The sequence below is a fragment of the Piliocolobus tephrosceles genome, chromosome 15 (assembly GCF_002776525.5).
Source record: "Piliocolobus tephrosceles isolate RC106 chromosome 15, ASM277652v3, whole genome shotgun sequence".
Lineage (NCBI taxonomy): Eukaryota > Metazoa > Chordata > Mammalia > Primates > Cercopithecidae > Piliocolobus > Piliocolobus tephrosceles.
In genome coordinates this window covers 17373002-17389775 of record NC_045448.1, presented here as the reverse complement: position 1 = coordinate 17389775, position 16774 = coordinate 17373002, and the positions used below count along the sequence as shown (strand labels likewise).

General features: G+C 38.5%; 1 protein-coding gene across 3 annotated transcripts in view; it reads left to right on the top strand.

Annotated features, from left to right (window-relative positions):
- SMC6 (structural maintenance of chromosomes 6) overlaps positions 1–16774 on the top strand; it is an 89658-nt gene that overhangs the window by 8534 nt on the left and 64350 nt on the right. For all 3 annotated transcript variants that reach the window (XM_023199436.1, XM_023199441.1, XM_023199444.1), the window contains exons 3-6: positions 3776–3893; positions 7126–7231; positions 13827–13963; positions 14537–14598. In XM_023199436.1, coding sequence (XP_023055204.1) covers positions 3776–3893; positions 7126–7231; positions 13827–13963; positions 14537–14598 — 423 coding nt within the window. The remainder of the gene's footprint in view (positions 1–3775; positions 3894–7125; positions 7232–13826; positions 13964–14536; positions 14599–16774) is intronic.

The following is a 16774-nucleotide window of genomic DNA, read 5'->3' as shown; positions in this document are numbered from 1 at the left end:
CAATTAGCAAGTCTACACACATAAATTTGACAACTTAGATGAGGTGGACCAATCTTCAAAAAGGAAAAATTACTACAACTCACCCAGTATGAAATAGATCATTTGAATAGCCCTATAACTACTAAGGAGATTTAATTCATATTTTTAAACTCCTAAAATAGAAATCTACAGACCCAGTTGGTTTCACTGTAGAATTGTACCAGACATTTAAAGAAGAATCAACATGAATCTACACAGTCTTTTCCAGAAAACGTAAGAGGAGAGAACACTTTTCAATGTATTATCTTGATACCAAAACCAGACAAAGTGGGACCCCCAAAAAAACAAACTGTAAAACCAGTATGCCTAACAGATATGGTTGCAGAAATACTGAACAAAATATTTACGAGGAGAATTCAGCAATGTAGTTGTTCCTTGGTATTCAAGCAGGATTGGTTCCCAGGACTCTGCTTCAGACCAAAATCCACTGATGCTGAAGTCCCTTATAATCTGCCCTGTGTATTCACATCTGCAGAATTCGTAGATAGGAAGAGCCAACTATATGTAAAAGAATTATATGTCATGATTAATGGGTTTATTTTAGGTATACAAACCTGATTCAGTATCCAAAAATCAGTCATTGTGATTCACCATGTTACAGGCTAAAGAAGAAAAATCACATGATTATATTACTCAGTGCAGCAAAAATATTTGATAAAATTCAACACCTGTTCATTACTAAAACTCCCAGAAAAATAAGAATAGACTAGAACTTCCTCAGTATGTTAAAGTGCACCCACAAAAAAACTGACAGCTAACATTATACCTAATGGTAAAACATTGAATACTTTTCCCCAAAGATCAGGAAGAAGACAAAGTTGTTTGCTTTTATCACTTATTGAACACATAGTGCTGGGAAATCTAGCAGTGCAAACAAATCAAGGAAAGGAAACAGAAGGTATAGAGTTTGGAAAGGAAAAAAACACACAAAAAGTGTCTGTCTGCAGATTATGTAGATAATCCATTTGTTCATTTTCTACATAAAAAATCTCAAGGAATCTACAGAAAACTCTTAAAATGAATAAATACATTCAGCAAAGTTACAGGATAAGGTATTTTTAAAATGCTTTACTTTTATATACTGGCATTGAGCACATGGACATTAAAATTCAAAATACTATTTTCAATCACTCAAAAAAAATGAACCACTTTGGGGCAATGCACATTAAAACAATATTGAGATACCAACACACCTGATAAAGATGAAATGGCAACAGTTCAAACCACTGAGAGCACCACATGCTGACAAGAATGTGGAGCAACAGGAACTCTCATGCATTGTTGGTGAGAATGTCCAGTCACTTTGGAACACAGTTTGGCGGTTTCTTACAAAACCAAACATCCTCTTACCATACAGTCCAGCAATTGAACTCCTCAGTATTTACCCAAAGGAGTTGAAAACTTACGTCCACACGAAAACCTGTGCTTTCATGTTTATAGCAGCTTTATTCATAATTGCCAAAACTCCGAAGCAGCCAAAATGTCTTTCAGTAGATAAATGGATAAATAAACTCTGGTATATCCAGACAATGGACTATTAGTATTAAGCTATTAAGCCATGAAAAGACACAGAGGAACCTTAAATGCATATTACTAAGTGACAGAAGCCAATCAGAAAAGGCTACATACTGTATGATTCCAACTATATGACATTCTGAAAGAGGTATAACTATGGAGAGAGTTAAAAATCAGTGGTTGGTTGCTAGCGGTTGAGGAAAGCGAGGAATGAATAGGTGGAGCACTGGATTTTTAGTGCAGTAAAAATAACTGTACGATACTAAAATGGTGGCAACGTCATTATAAATTTGTTCAAATCTATAGAATGTACAGTAATATCAAGAGTGAACCCTAGTACAGACAGTGGACTTGGGTTGATAATGATGTGTTAGTGTGGGTTCATCAGCTGTAACACATGTACCACGCTGATGGTGGATATTGATAATGAGGGAGACTATGCGTGTGTGGGGGTAGGGGGTATATAGGATATTTCTGTATCTTCCTCTCAATTTTGCTGTGAATCTAGAACTACTCTTAAAAAATGAAGTATTAAAAAATGAAATACGTCTAAAGCTAACAAAATATGTACAGGACTAATATGGTGAAAATTATACAGTGCTGATGAAGGGAATCAAAGAACACCTGAATAAATGGAGACACATACTTATTCATTGACATAATATAGAAATTATGTCAATTCTCCCCCAAAATGATATGTAAGTTTAAATGCAGTTCTATTAAAACCTCAGCAAGATATTTTGTAGGTGTATATTTTATTCTAAAATTTAGATGAAAAGGCAAAGGAACTAGTAAATACACCTTGGTACATCCATACTATAAAATATAGCTTAAGAATAAAAAGGAGTGAACTACTGATAGAGGCAACAACAGAGAATTAGGCTGAGTGAAAAAAGCCAGTCCCAAGAGGCTACATTTTGTCTGTTTCCATTTATTTAACATTTTAGAAAGGGCAAAGTTAATAGAAATGAACAGATTAGTGGGTCAGGGGTTAAGGTGGGATGTGGATGTGACTATAAAAGAGCAGCATGATGGATCCTGATGATGATGGAAATATTCTGTATTTTGACTATGTCAGTGTCAGTAACTTGGTTGTGATATTGTACTTCAGCTCTGCAAGAAGTTACAATGGGAGGAAACTGAGTAAAGGGTACAGAGGATCTCATTTCTTAAGGATTGCATGTGAATCTGTTATTATTTAAAAATAAAAATATTTCAAAAATTCTTCAACCGTGATTTCCAGTATTCTACTCATACAAGGATGTAAATGTTTTCTACTGTTTAATAAGATGTATGTCCAAAAGAAGAGAGCCAGGGAGTTTTAAAGAAATCTTTAAAATACCTGGAGACTTGAAAATGGTCTTCAAAAAAATTAGAAGGCCTGATAAAATAAGGCTGATTTGTTATGGTACTTAGATAACTACAAAGTGCAAGTGACTACCACTTGCCAAACTCTTGGTTTAACCATTTGTAAACCTTGTGTAACTTAATGCTGATATAATATTTACAGTATAGGAAATATTATTCCTGTTTTACGGACTCGGAAACTGTATATTCTTTATAACATTGCCAAAAGTCACACAGCTGCCATAATAAGTGACAAAGTCACAAGAAGAGCAGGCTTTACTTTTTGAGAACATGTACTCCGCTCTTTGAATTGAAATAGTATATGTCAGATAGTGAATTCAGTGTTGAATGCATGGCTGGATAGTCATCCTTCAGAGGTATTCTAAATAAAGTATATAGGAAGTTTTGCTATGCCAATTGGGATAGCAGTTCTCAACAAAGGGGATTCTTCTCTCTCCCTTTTGTGTCCGCCAGAGACATTTAGCAATGTCTGGATATATTTTTGGTTGTCACAACTTAGGGACAGGTATGTGTTGCCAGCATCTAGTAGATAGAGGCTAGGGATGCCGCTAAACATTCTACAGTGCACAAGACAGACCTCCCCACTAACAGAAAATTATCAGACCCAAAATGTTATTGCCAATAGTAAGAAACCTGGTGATACACTTTTAAATCCTTTAAAGATTTTAGAATGAGTACTGACTCATAGAAGGTTCCCATTTAATTTCATCTTATTCATTGAAGTTACCATTAGTCACTTTCTGTAAATTTTTTCATTGATGATGGTGCTAGTCTTTCTGATGCCAACAATGCTTGAATGGTTATAATGAGTGAATTAGATTGACTATTTTCTCCCATTGTTTTTTATTCATAGACTGCAGCAGAAGTTGGAATAATTGAGAGTATTCACTTAAAAAACTTCATGTGTCATTCAATGCTTGGACCCTTTAAGTTTGGTTCTAATGTCAACTTTGTTGTTGGCAACAATGGAAGTAAGTGTTTTTTCCCTCTTTGTTTGACTTTGAGTAGTGCTTTGAGATTAGAGTACATTAACTTTTTGAAACAGGTGACTATTAGTGCTAATAAGTGTTTTGTCTATAGATGTATAACTTGTGGTTATGAATATTCTTGGTATTTGCTGCCAGTGTACACTTAAAGAAAATATTGAGTTAACTCTAGGTTTGTTACTTAAGCAATAGGAATAAACATTTCCTGCTTATGTTTTTGTATTTATCTTGGAATCTATACCACAGAAGGGTAGACAAGCGATCCTTATTGCAATTGAGGCAGCCTTGTGTCTTACTTTACTAAACATTGTAATAGAGCACAAATGAAGTGACTTGGCAATCCAAACATAAAAGTAACAAATTCTCACCAAGTGGCCAATAAAAGCTTTAAGAGGAGGTGGTATTTGTGCCAGTTCTTGAATGAAAATTATCGATTCTGTAGGTCTCATTGGCAAGAAGAAGCTGAGATGTTCCAGACAAAGATTGCTCATCAGCTAAGGTTTGGAGGAGTAGAGGTAGATGTGTATAGGAACTGGTGAATAACCTTATATGATTTATTGTATGGTGGACGGTGGAGAGAAGCAGAAGCTGACTATGGAGAGTCATATTCTAGGCAGTATTGTTGAGGATGTTGAATGTCATGATAAAGAGTTTGGAGTTTTATTTTGAAGACAGTGGGGAACCAATTAGAGTTTTGTTTGTTGTTGCTTGGTGGTTTGGGTTGTTTTTTTTTTTTTTCTTCTTCTTTTTTTTTTGAGACAGAGTCTCCCTCTGTCGCCCATGTTGGAGTGAAGTGGTGCTATCTTGGCTCAGGGCAACCTCTGCCTCCCAGGTTCAAGTGATTCTCCTGTCTCAGCCTTGTGAGTAGCTGGGATTAGTGTGCCTTCACGCCTGGCTAATTTTTGTTATTTTTAGTAGAGACAGCATTTCACCATGTTGGCCAGGCAGATCTCAAACTCCTGACCTCAAGTGATCCGCCCGCCTTGGCTTTGCAGAGTGCTGGGATTAGCAGGTGTGAGCCACTGTGCCTGGCCACAATTAAAGTTTTTGAGTAAAGGAATGACATGGCCACAATTCATGAAACAGACTGACCACATTGTGGACAATGGATTAGAAGGGGAAAAATACAGGAGGCAGAAAGTTTCCAGGCAGTTCTGTGGTAGGTCTGCCAAGAATGTGGTGTTAACTCCTGGACTGAGAAGGTACACAGGGAGAGGAGGCTTACCAGAGTCTACCAACTGGTGACAGTGCTAGAATAGGAAGCTAGGTTATGTGTAGCTCTGCCGTCCCTTTTGTTGTTCTGTTTTTCTTACTTGATCATTCAGTCAAGAAGAAAGTGTCTCTAGGAGAAATGGATGGAGAAGGGGATCCCTATTTTAGAGGGGTCACATGGGACAAGAAATAAATACTGGTGGGTTCTGAAGTTAGGTCTTTTAACTTTCGAACAATGGTTTTTATTAATAAAAACTAATAGAAGAGGAAATAATGCAAACAGTGGAGGCAGTGCGTTTGGTAATGAAGAAAAGAGAGTTAGAATAGGAACTTTAAAGGCATTCCAGGAACTAAATTGGGTTAATCAGTGGTGTGTGTTAGTTACTTTGTGTTACTTTGAGGAAGGTAATGGGCTAATAAAAGTTGATTGGATTGGTTGAATGGAGTTCAAAAAATTGTTACCATATTCTGTGTGTGTGTGTGTGTGTGTGTGTATGTGTGTATTTAAAGAGATAGGATCTCTCTCTCTCTGTCACCCACACTGGACTGCATGGTGTGATCATAGCTCACTGCAGCCTTGAACTCCTGGGCTCAAGCTATCCTCTCACCTCAGCTTTGAAAGTAGCTAGGACCACAGGCACATGCCACTATGCCTCCCTAATTTATTTATTTATTTTTTTGAGACAGAGTCTTGCTTTGCCCAGGCTGGAATTCAGTGGTGCTGTCTTGGCTCACTGCAGCCTCCGCCTCCTGGGTTCAAGTAATCCTCCCACCTTAGCCTCCCAAGTAGCTGGGATTACAAGTGTGCACCACCACGCCCAACTAATTTTTGTATTTTTAGTAGAAACGGGGTTTCATCATGTTGGCCAGACTGGTCTCGAATCCCTGACCTCAAGTGATCCACCTGCCTTGGCCTCCCGAAGTGCTGTGATTACAAGCGTGAACCACTGTGCCCAGCCTGCCTGCCTAATTTTATTTTTTGTAGTGACCAGGTATTACTCTGTTGCTCAGGCTGGTCTCTCTGGTCTCAGGTGAGCCTCCTGCTTTAGCCTCTGAAAACGGTGGGATTACAGGTGTGAGCCACCACACCTAGCCCTCAGCTTGTAATATTTTAGATCCGTGAGGGTATAAAGAAGTACAGTTCTCGAAGAGCTAGAAAATGAATAATATTCAAGTTACAAATAACAGTTGTTAAAATACTGTATAAAAACATGTATATGACTTGGCTGATTTTTTTCTACTTAAGTTCATTCATTCAACAAATAATGCAAGTACTTATTATGTGCTAATATTAGGGATACAGTATTGAATGAAAGAGACAACATTCCTGTCCACATGGAGCTTACTTTGGAGAGATGTTAACAGTAGTTTCTGGCTGGGCCCAGTGGCTCACATCTATAATCACAGCACTGTGAGAGGCTAAGGCAGGAGGATTGCTTGAGAACCAGGAGTTTGAGACCACCCTGGGCAACATACCAACAATGTGTCTCTACAAAAAAAAAAATTAGCTGGGCGTAGTGATGTGTGCCTGTAATCCCAGCTACTGAGGAGGCTGAGGCAGGAGGATAACTTGAGCCCAGGAGTTTGAGGTTACAGTGAGCAATGAGTATGCCAATAAAATGTCGTAAAAATTAGATGGATTAATAATATACATGTAAATAGAGGGATACATTCATTTATTAGGTTGATAGGCCAAGGTGGTACAATGCAAGTTTTAGGTTGGAAAGGTGTCAAAACAATTTTTACCATTTTCCTTTTAGTGGCAAAAATTTGATTCCTGAAATGTACTATTTTTTTGCTAATAGCGGCAGCTCAATTTTTCATTACATATATAACTTTTTTTTTTTTAAGTTGTTGCTTTGCATGGGAAGAACATTATAGTTGAATTTTAACATTTTATTTTAAAGTGAGTCTCATTCGTAAATCTTTTTGCATTACATGGTAGGAGTCAGCTTTTTCCTTTTTCTTTTAATGAATGTGATTTCTTCAATGTCTTTTTCTTTAGGTGGGAAGAGTGCAGTACTCACAGCTCTCATAGTTGGTCTTGGTGGAAGAGCAGTTGCTACTAATAGAGGATCCTCTTTAAAAGGTTTTGTGAAGGATGGACAGAAGTAAGTGTTTGCTTTCTACCATCTATTTTCAATTCTTTAGTAAGAAAACAGTTACTTTAGATTCCCAGTTCACATCGACATGACTGGAAATGAAGTGCCTTCCCAGAATAGGAGCAGAGGTGTCCTATTTTTTCATTCCTTTCTTTTACCCCTTGTTGCTGGCATGGCGCACTGTTGCCTGTTATCCTCTCAAGACAGATAGCTTGTGTAACTTACTGCCATGTGCCTGGCCATCTTGCTTCTGTTACTTGCTGAAAGAAATGGCTGTGATAAATCTATGTATCCTGTTTAACAAGTGTTTATAAACCTGGCTAATTCCTGACTCTTGACCCAAACCCAGCATCGGTGAGTCCACATTGATACGATAGTAGGGAGAGCAAAATCAGTGACCAGCCAAAGTGTCCCTGCACGAAACTGTCTTTAGCTCTCTAAGAAGTCCCACAATAAGAATTCTACTTTTTGACTCTGATTTTATACCCTTTACCCAAGTGGGCTGCCAGTGAGTTTAATTTGAGGACCACAGTGACAGATCTGTTTGTGGTCTATCCCAGACCCTTAGTGAATAGTTATATCACTACTGTCTTTGGCTTTACATTTATATTTCTTTTTGTCGTAAGTTGCCATCACATAGCTATATATGAATTGTCCAGTTTGCATCATCATGGACTCACTGCTTTTTGCCCACTAGCTGTTCTGTCTTCAGGCTTATCTCTTCATTCTTTTCCAGACTGCCCCAGATACCTCTGAAGGCATCTTTGTTTTTCATAACAACAAAGTGCCCCAAATGCTGTCATACATCTTCTAGCATGAGGCTACTCCCATTCCTCCTTCTCATGCCCAGTGCCGAGAACTTTTGAAACTTTCATAATTAACACTAATATCTTTTTTCTCATTCAGTTGACTTTTCCTTCTACTCAGTGTTATATCCATTTCTCTTCTATTTTATTACTAAAAAATAGAACAAGGACAGGATGTGAATTAGACCTGCAGATTTCTTATGTATTCCTCAGAAGCCTTAGGAATCTTAACCTTAAGCCAAGATTCCAAATTGACTTAAAAAAAAAGAGAAAAGATACACAGAAGATTATTTCCCATGCTCTGTGGCCTTGGGAAAAAACTATTTGATAACAATTCTCCAGCATAGTTTCTGTCTCCACTTCATGGGGCCCCAGTCCAGCAAAGTCTTCCTTTCACCACAAACCAAAATGACGTTTGTAACAAAAAATTAGCTATTTTAACACCTTTAAGTTAGTAGTATCAACTCTTAGTTCAGTTCATTATATTAAAAAATTTTTTTATAATTATTATTATGTATTAGTCATTAGAATCCATGAGAAATTATTTTTTTTTGAGAGAGAGTCTCACTCTGTCTCCCAGGCCATAGTGCAGTAGCGCAGTCTTGACTCACTACAACCTCCACCTCCTGGGTTCAAGTGATTCTCATGCCTCGCCCTCCCAAGTAGCTGAGACTACAGCCATGCCACCATGCCTGGCTAATTTTTTTTTTAAGTAGAGAAGGGGTCTTGTGATGTTGGCCAGGCTGGTCTCAAACCCCTGGGCTCAAGTGATCTGCCTGCTTCAGCCTCCCAAAGTGTTGGAATTACAGGTGTGAGCCACCACACCCAGCCACTATCCATTTCTTAGCTGTCCAAACAATCACCCAGTCTACTTGGCCAAATAGCACATTGAATTTTCAGATACAGTCTTTAGGAAGAAATTATTTTTTATGTACTGTTACATGTTTTCTCAGTTAAATACTTCTTTTTTTTTTTTTCATTTGAAAAGTGCTTAGCCCAGGGTAGAAATTTCTCTCTGAGACCTGTCCTCTGAACACTATTTAATAAAAAAAGACTAGCTTAAACAAATCACCAACTTTTAAGGACATGGCTGCCTGTAGAGTGAAATAGTAATATATATATTTTATTTTTTCTTTTCCAGTACAAAATTGGGGGAAATATATTTTAAAACACAGTTAGTAACAGCTAAAAACTCTAACCTCAACTTAGTCTTCTGTCTAAAAAAGTAACAAAGAGTTTTTCCGTATCTGTATTGTTCTTATCTATCCCCTCCCTCATTGAAAACATTTAGTATTTATAAAATTTCCCTTGGTTTTATAGTCTCTGATTCTGTCATCACTTTTTTGCAGAATCAGCTTGTTGAGGTTTTTAGTTCTGTTCTTACTCTATTGCACATCTAAAGTCTATGCAGGAGTCTCACTTTGCCTGAAGAAATGTTGTCATTGTAGTCCAGCACAAGTTTGAGGTAGTTCTTCTAAGGAGTCTGTCCCTCCCTTCCCCCATCTCTAACATTACATTCACCATTTGTGACACCTGTGCTCTGGGTCTCCTTCCTTGGGATGTTTCAACTCTCCTTCGAGATGCTTGCGTAATACTGTTTGGAGAAGCCACAGAACTGCACCTTGAGACATTGCCTGGGACTCATCCTTCTAATTATCTACCAAGCCTTTGCAGTGACACAGGGACTGAATGAATCCTCCTAATGTATCTCTTCACATGAAAACCTTTCTCAGTGACCCAAGGCCTCATGCCGTTTGCTATTTAGATTCTCTTTAAACATATACAGTTTACTGTTCCCTCCCTTGGCCTTCATAATACCAACCCTAGTAGCCTTGGGGTCTTTGCAGTAGTCTAATTTTTGACATCAACTGTGGCACAAGGGTTATAGAGGGACAAAAACTCATTCTCCTGTTTTATGTTCCTGATTTATTTAGTCAAGGATACAGAACTTGTTACAGATGAGCTGGTGACGCAGAGAAGGAGCAGTTGTATCATCTTTTTGTATGACTTTTCTTTTTCCTTGTTCTCATCCATGTGCACAGCTGCCGGTTACTTCCACGTAGACAGATTCTTCCTGAGTTCAGAAAGAAGCTAAATTCTTACTGTGGTACTGCTTGTTTGTGTTGTCATTCTGAAAAAAATCTCATAGATAGCCTCTCTTTTCAGTTAAGGCTCTCCTGTATTTACAGGCATTCGGCTCTATGGCTGTTTGACCCAAATTAAGCATCAGCACAGACCGTATCGGTGTAAAGGGGAAGACTGCAGAGCTAGTGCCCAGCTTCGTTGTCTCTGTCTTCCAGCAGAAGTGGTTTTTTTTGTTTGTTTAGCAGTAATTATGAGGCTTTTTTATAAGTGTTATTTTTTAGAAGAATTTTGCTTTCTTGTATTTGTCAGATTCGTATAGCAGGCCAGGCGCGGTGGCTCACGCTTGTAATCCTGGCACTTTCAAGGCCGAGGTGGGCAGATCACTTGAGGTCAGGAGTTCAAGACCAGCCTGGCCAACATGGCAAAACCCTGTCTCTACTAAAAATAGAAAAATTAGCTGGACATGGTGGTGGGTGCCTGTAATCTCAGCTATTTGGGAGGCTGAGGCAGGAGAATCACTTGAACCTGGGAGGTGGAGATTGCAGTGAGCTGAGATCATGCCACTGCACTCCAGCCTGGGTGACAGAGCAAGACTCTGTCTCAAAAAAAAGAAAAAGAAAAGAAAATTTATATAGCAGTAGGGTATCAGTGCCTCTGAAGTTCTCACTATGCTAAAGATAGCTCAAATACAGGGAGTAGCTAGGAATGAAGATAATAAAGTAGGTGTTTGGTAATCAAGAGAGGTGCTTGATAATTCAGAGAGCACATATATGTAGTCATTTAAGAAATGTTTTCATGAGGTACAGTAACTTAATGCAGGTAATCATACTAGCTAATGAAATAAAATATTTGTTAGCTACATTATCAGAGGCCAGCCAGCCTTCCCCTCATACTTTAGTGGTTCTCAACCTTAACTGTTCATTAGAATCAACTTAGGGAGCTTTTAAATAATCCCATTAATTGTAATTTTTCTGAAGCATATCTGTCTTAATTGGGTAATTTTGTTTTTATAGAAAAACCACACCAATTTATTCAGGGTAGCTCTAGGAAAGGATATTTACCATAAAGAGGGAAGGATATATATCCATGAAACTGCAGAGAGGAAATACTGCAGGGTCTCTTGAGGGACCAGACTGAGACCCTGTAAGAACCGAGTAATTGCATCTCTGGCTGTCTCTGTGTGTCTTGTCTCTGGGCCTCTGTCTCCCTCTCCCTCCCTTTGGTTGTTCTGCATCTCTGCTCTCTGCACCTCCCTCACAATCCTAACTTGATTGGCTATACTTTTGTGTGTGTGTACTATGCTCTGCTCTTTCCTGTCTCTCCTTACAAAAAGTGTACAGGTAAGTAAGTGAGTGTGTTTTTCTGTATCACTGTCTCAAGTATGTGTACTTTCTTATTCTTTTGCTAATCTTTGTTACTGTGTGTCTTCGCATGTGCAGGCATTTATAAGTCTTACTGTCCTAGTCTGTGGTGTATGTGTGTAAGGAAGTAATCTTATGTTTTCTGTGCCTCTGGTTCACTGCCAGTATCTGTGAGTATGTGTGTCTTTTTATTAGTCTGCCTAGGTGGTTTCCGAAGAGCTTATCTGTTCTATTCAGCTTTTCCTATTTTCTTATCAGAGTGTAATGCCCCAAATTGGTTTCTCTAGCTCTAGAGGCTCCATAACTTTGTGGCTCCCAGGATTCACTATCTCTCGACTTGATCATGTCTTAATTTGAATTTTTTAAAACCTTTTTGTTTTGAAATAATTGTAGATTTACAGAAATGTTGCAAAGATGGTACAATTTTCTGTATATCCTTCACCCAGTTTTCCTTAATGTAGATATCTTACGTAACTAAGATGCATTTATCAAAGCTATGCTGTTAACATTGGTACAAAATCAACTAAACTACAGACTTTTGAATTTTTTTTAACCAGATTTTCTTAGTTTGATTTTTATTTTTTATTTTTATTTTTTTGAGACGGAGTCTCGCTCTGCCGCCTAGGCTGGAGTGCAGTGGCCCGATCTCAGCTCACTGCAAGCTCCGCCTCCTAGGTTTACGCCATTCTCCTGCCTCAGCCTCCCGAGTAGCTGGGACTACAGGCGCCCGCCAAATCGCCCGGCTAGTTTTTTGTATTTTTTAGTAGAGACGGGGTTTCACCGCGTTAGCCAGGATGGTCTCGATCTCCTGACCTTGTGATCCGCCCGTCTCGGCCTCCCAAAGTGCTGGGATTACAGGCTTGAGCCACCGCGCCCGGCCAGTTTGATTTTTTAAAGAAGAAAATCTGATTGCTCAGTTGGTAAAAATGTCTATATTTAGCTCAATCCCAAGAGGATAGGGTGGAAAATTATATCGTTGCTCTCTCTGCTAGGGCACTTGTACAGAAGAGGATGGGTGAGCAACAGAGCGAACACTTCAGTGTGTCTGCTGTCTTAGCAGTAGTTCACAGTGAAGCTCATCTGGAATATTTCTTCCTGCATTTCCCACAAATGGGAACAGTTTTCGAGTATGATTACAAAATCACAAAAACAAGTTTGTTCTGTTAAAGGTTTCATTTAATTACCAATTAAAACACTTTTATATTAAAGGACTTTAGCATTTTGACAGATACTCATATCTACCAGGTAAAATATCTGCTTTTATGTGTAAGCAAATTATAAGTATATCTTTATTAATGTCCTTTATCAGCATCTTTGTTTTTCTACCAAGTCTTATTTTAACACAAGTTGGAGTACACAAATAAATTTTTTTTTTTTTTTTTTTTTACTCCTATAGATCTTAAAACATGCATGGCTATAAGTCCCTAAAACATCTTTAAAACTTTAAAAACTATAACAGAGCCTATTGGTTAGGCAGATTTATACTCATTACTTTTAATGCCAGTAAAGAAATTTTGGGCTTTAGTTTCTTTTTTTTGAGATGGAGTCTCTCTCTGTCACCCAGGCTGGAGTGCAGTGGTATGATCTCAGCTCACTGCAACTTCTGCCTCCCAGGCTCAAGCGATTCTCCTATATCAGCCTCCCGAGTAGCTGGGAATACAGGCATGCACTACCACGCCTGGCTAATTTTTGTATTTTTTGTAGAGATAGGGTTTTGCCATGTTGGCCAGGCTGGTCTCAAACTCCTGACCTCAAGTGATCCACCCACCTTGGCCTCCCAGAGTGATGGGATTACAGGTATGAGCCACTGTGCCCAGCCTAGTTACATTTCTTGATATCAAACGGTTTTATGTTTTATTTCTAAGTACTTGAAAAATTAAAATTATCTTTCTTAATTCTAATCCTCTTTGAAAATGTTACTACTTTACCATAATTTTTATTTCATCATTCTTTAAAGGCCTACTGTCAGGCATGATGCTTTATATAACTTATAGTAGTCAGGCAGTATAATGTTGATTACTTGATTTTTACAGGAAAATGTATAACTTACCTACATGTCTTGAAACAACCGAAACTTAATGGTTTTTGTGCAAATGTGCTATTATAGATAGAATAGTCAGTCAATTATTTTTTATGAAGCATCACTTATTCTCAACTTTATTTTTTTGTTAGGCACAGTATCGTTAATGTTATGCTGTAGTGAATAATCAGTGTCAGCTATTGATGTAAAGCTAATTTGCAAATGAATTGGCCAAATTATTTGGTGGTTTTGAAAATTTTGAAAATTGTGGCAACCTAGTATTGTAATTACACTGTATCTTCACGTAACTTAGTTTAACCTCATTGTTTCAGCTCTGCCGATATCTCAATAACATTGAGGAACAGAGGAGATGATGCCTTTAAAGCCAGTGTGTATGGTAACTCTATACTTATACAGCAGCACATCAGCATAGATGGAAGTCGATCTTATAAACTTAAAAGTGCAACAGGTTTGTTTTGATTCTCTTCATTTCTTGTAAAATATTAGGAAATACTCAATTAGAAAGAATTAGATGACTGTTGGTATTGATTGAACTGTCTTCCTTGTAACATGATTGGTTGTAAGTGTGTGTGTATTACACATGATTGTTTTCCCCCAGGATATTATAGCACCAAAAGCATAATTAGCAGAACTGGGGATTATTTGAAACAGGTTGTGCTATTTTGTTTTCACCTACAGACTTCCTGTCACACCAGGGTTTTTATAGCATGTGGAAATAAGTGGTTAGCAAAGGTGCAAAATGACATAAAAGAAGAGGTGAGCATTTAGTTTTTGAAGAGAGATAGATGAGGAGCAAAATATGTTTAGCTATGGGAACAAGATAAGCACCATTATTGCATGTGGGTACTTTTTCTTCCTCTGTACTTGTGCTGTGTTCATTCATGTTTATACATATTCAATGGTACCTTTCTTGATGATGCAATGAAAGCTAATTAATATTTATATTTTTAAGTAACTATACATTTTTTCTGTGTTATGCCCTAGAAACAGTTTGGTTATTTCATATGTTTCTCATAACTAGGCTCCGTGGTTTCCACTAAGAAAGAAGAGCTGATTGCAATTCTTGATCATTTTAACATCCAGGTAATTGGTGAATTTGTGTTTCAGATTAATTCATACAGCTTGTCATTTTTTAGTGTGATTTCACTTGTGTAGAAAAAAATTTAAATGGCCTCATATGAGTAAATTGACCACAGGAAGCATATGTGTAACTATTATCAGTGAAGTTGTTTAAAATTTACTAATTTGGCTGGGTGCAATGGCTCACATCTGTAATCCCAGCACTTTGGGAGACTGAGGTAGGTGGATCACCTGAGGTCAGGAGTTCAAGACCAGCCTGGCCAACATGCTGAAACCCCTTCTCTAATAAAAATACAGAAAAAAAAAAAAAAAAATTAGCTGGGTGTGGTGGTGGGCACCTGTAATCCCAGCTACTAGGGAGGCTGAGGCAGGAGAATCACTTGAACCCAGGAGGTGGAGATTGCAGTGGGCCAAGATTGTGCCACTGTACTCCAGCCTGGGCAACAAGAGTGAAACTCCATCTCAAAAAAAAACACCAGAATTTATTAATTCAACACAGGATTGTCAATACATAATATAACACCTTTAATTTGATAGAGCAGTCAAGAACATTTAGTCTATACTACTTTAGGCTAAAATTTATCTTAATAAGGATGTCAGGTTTCTTTGCTTTTTGCTGTCCTAGTCAAAATAGCATCATTGTTCCCTAAACTCAGTTGCTAAACTCTTCTCTTTTTTTCCTGGATGAGTGTTTAGCTTCTTAAGTTGGTAAATTCTTTTTTTTTTTTTTTTTGAGCCAGAGTCTTGCTCTGTCGCCTAGACTGGAGTGCAGTGGCTGGATCTCAGCTCACTGCAAGCTCCGCCTCCCGGGTTTACGCCATTCTCCTGCCTCAGCCTCCCGAGTAGCTGGGACTACAGGCGCCCGTCACCGCGCCCGGCTAGTTTTTTGTATTTTTTAGTAGAGACGGGGTTTCACCATGTTAGCCAGAATGGTCTCGGTCTGCTGACCTCGTGATCCGCCCATCTCGGCCTCTCGCCCAGGCTGGAGTGCAGTGGCCGGATCTCAGCTCACTGCAAGCTCCGCCTCCCGGGTTTATGCTATTCTCCTGCCTCAGCCTCCTGAGTAGCTGGGACTACCGGCGCCGGTCACCACGCCCGGCTAGTTTTTTGTATTTTTTAGTAGAGACGGAGTTTCGCCGGGTTAGCCAGGATGGTCTCGATCTCCTGACCTCTTGATCCGCCCGTCTCGGCCTCCTAAAGTGCTGAGATTACAGGCTTGAGCCACCGCGCCCGGCCAACTAAATTCTTAAAGAAAATTTATTCTAGAAAGATAAAGCACTTCTCTATTTCAGAGCTACTGATCACACTTGTAGGGGACAAGGCTTGAGTCCTTTCTGCTAAGATACTTTGGCTGAATTAATTGATAATAGGGTACATGTAGTTCTGTAAACATTTACACTAGACTTACCTTTAGAAGACACCTAATCCAGGCTGTTTGTTTTGTAGATGAGAAACTGGGAGCTACCAAAAATAAATTTATATTTAACGCTGTCTAGACGTGGTTACTGGTAGAACCTGGATTTGGGATCCAGGCATCCCTGTTTCATTCTACTGCTCTATCCATTGTGCAATACTGCCTCGTTACAGAATTAAGAACTCCGAGATTTGCGATCAAAGAAAAAGAACAATTAGGAGTCTGGGTCTCTTTTTCACTTTGGTTTAGAACTACGGAACTTTCTGTGATGGTGGAAATGTCCTGTATTTATGCTGTTCAGTGGGGTAACCATTAGCCACATGTGGTTCTTGACTACTTGAAATTGTGACTAAGAAATTTAATTTTTAATAGTATTTTTTTAAGTAGAATAAGCCACACATGGCAAATGGGCCTGCTGCATATCAGACAGTACAAGTTTAGGAAAAATAATTCTTAAAATCTAGAGAAAAGCAGGTACAGCAAATGAATTTCAGACTAGAATGCAGGACAATTTATTAGAATCAGGAAAACCAAGAGTTAGAGTTTATGGAATCATAGGTGTTGGGAGAATCTTGAAGGGTATTCAGTATACTGTATAAATACTGTGTATTGACCCTGTGTAGAATCTCCACCAGGTTTTCCTGCGCAGGTTCTTGAAAGGATGATGGGGAAATCACCTCTGTCCAAGGCTGCTTCCTTCTTCTGTGGACAGCTGTATTTATTAGAAAGTTTTCATTATGAGGAAAATTGAAAAAAAGCGTATTT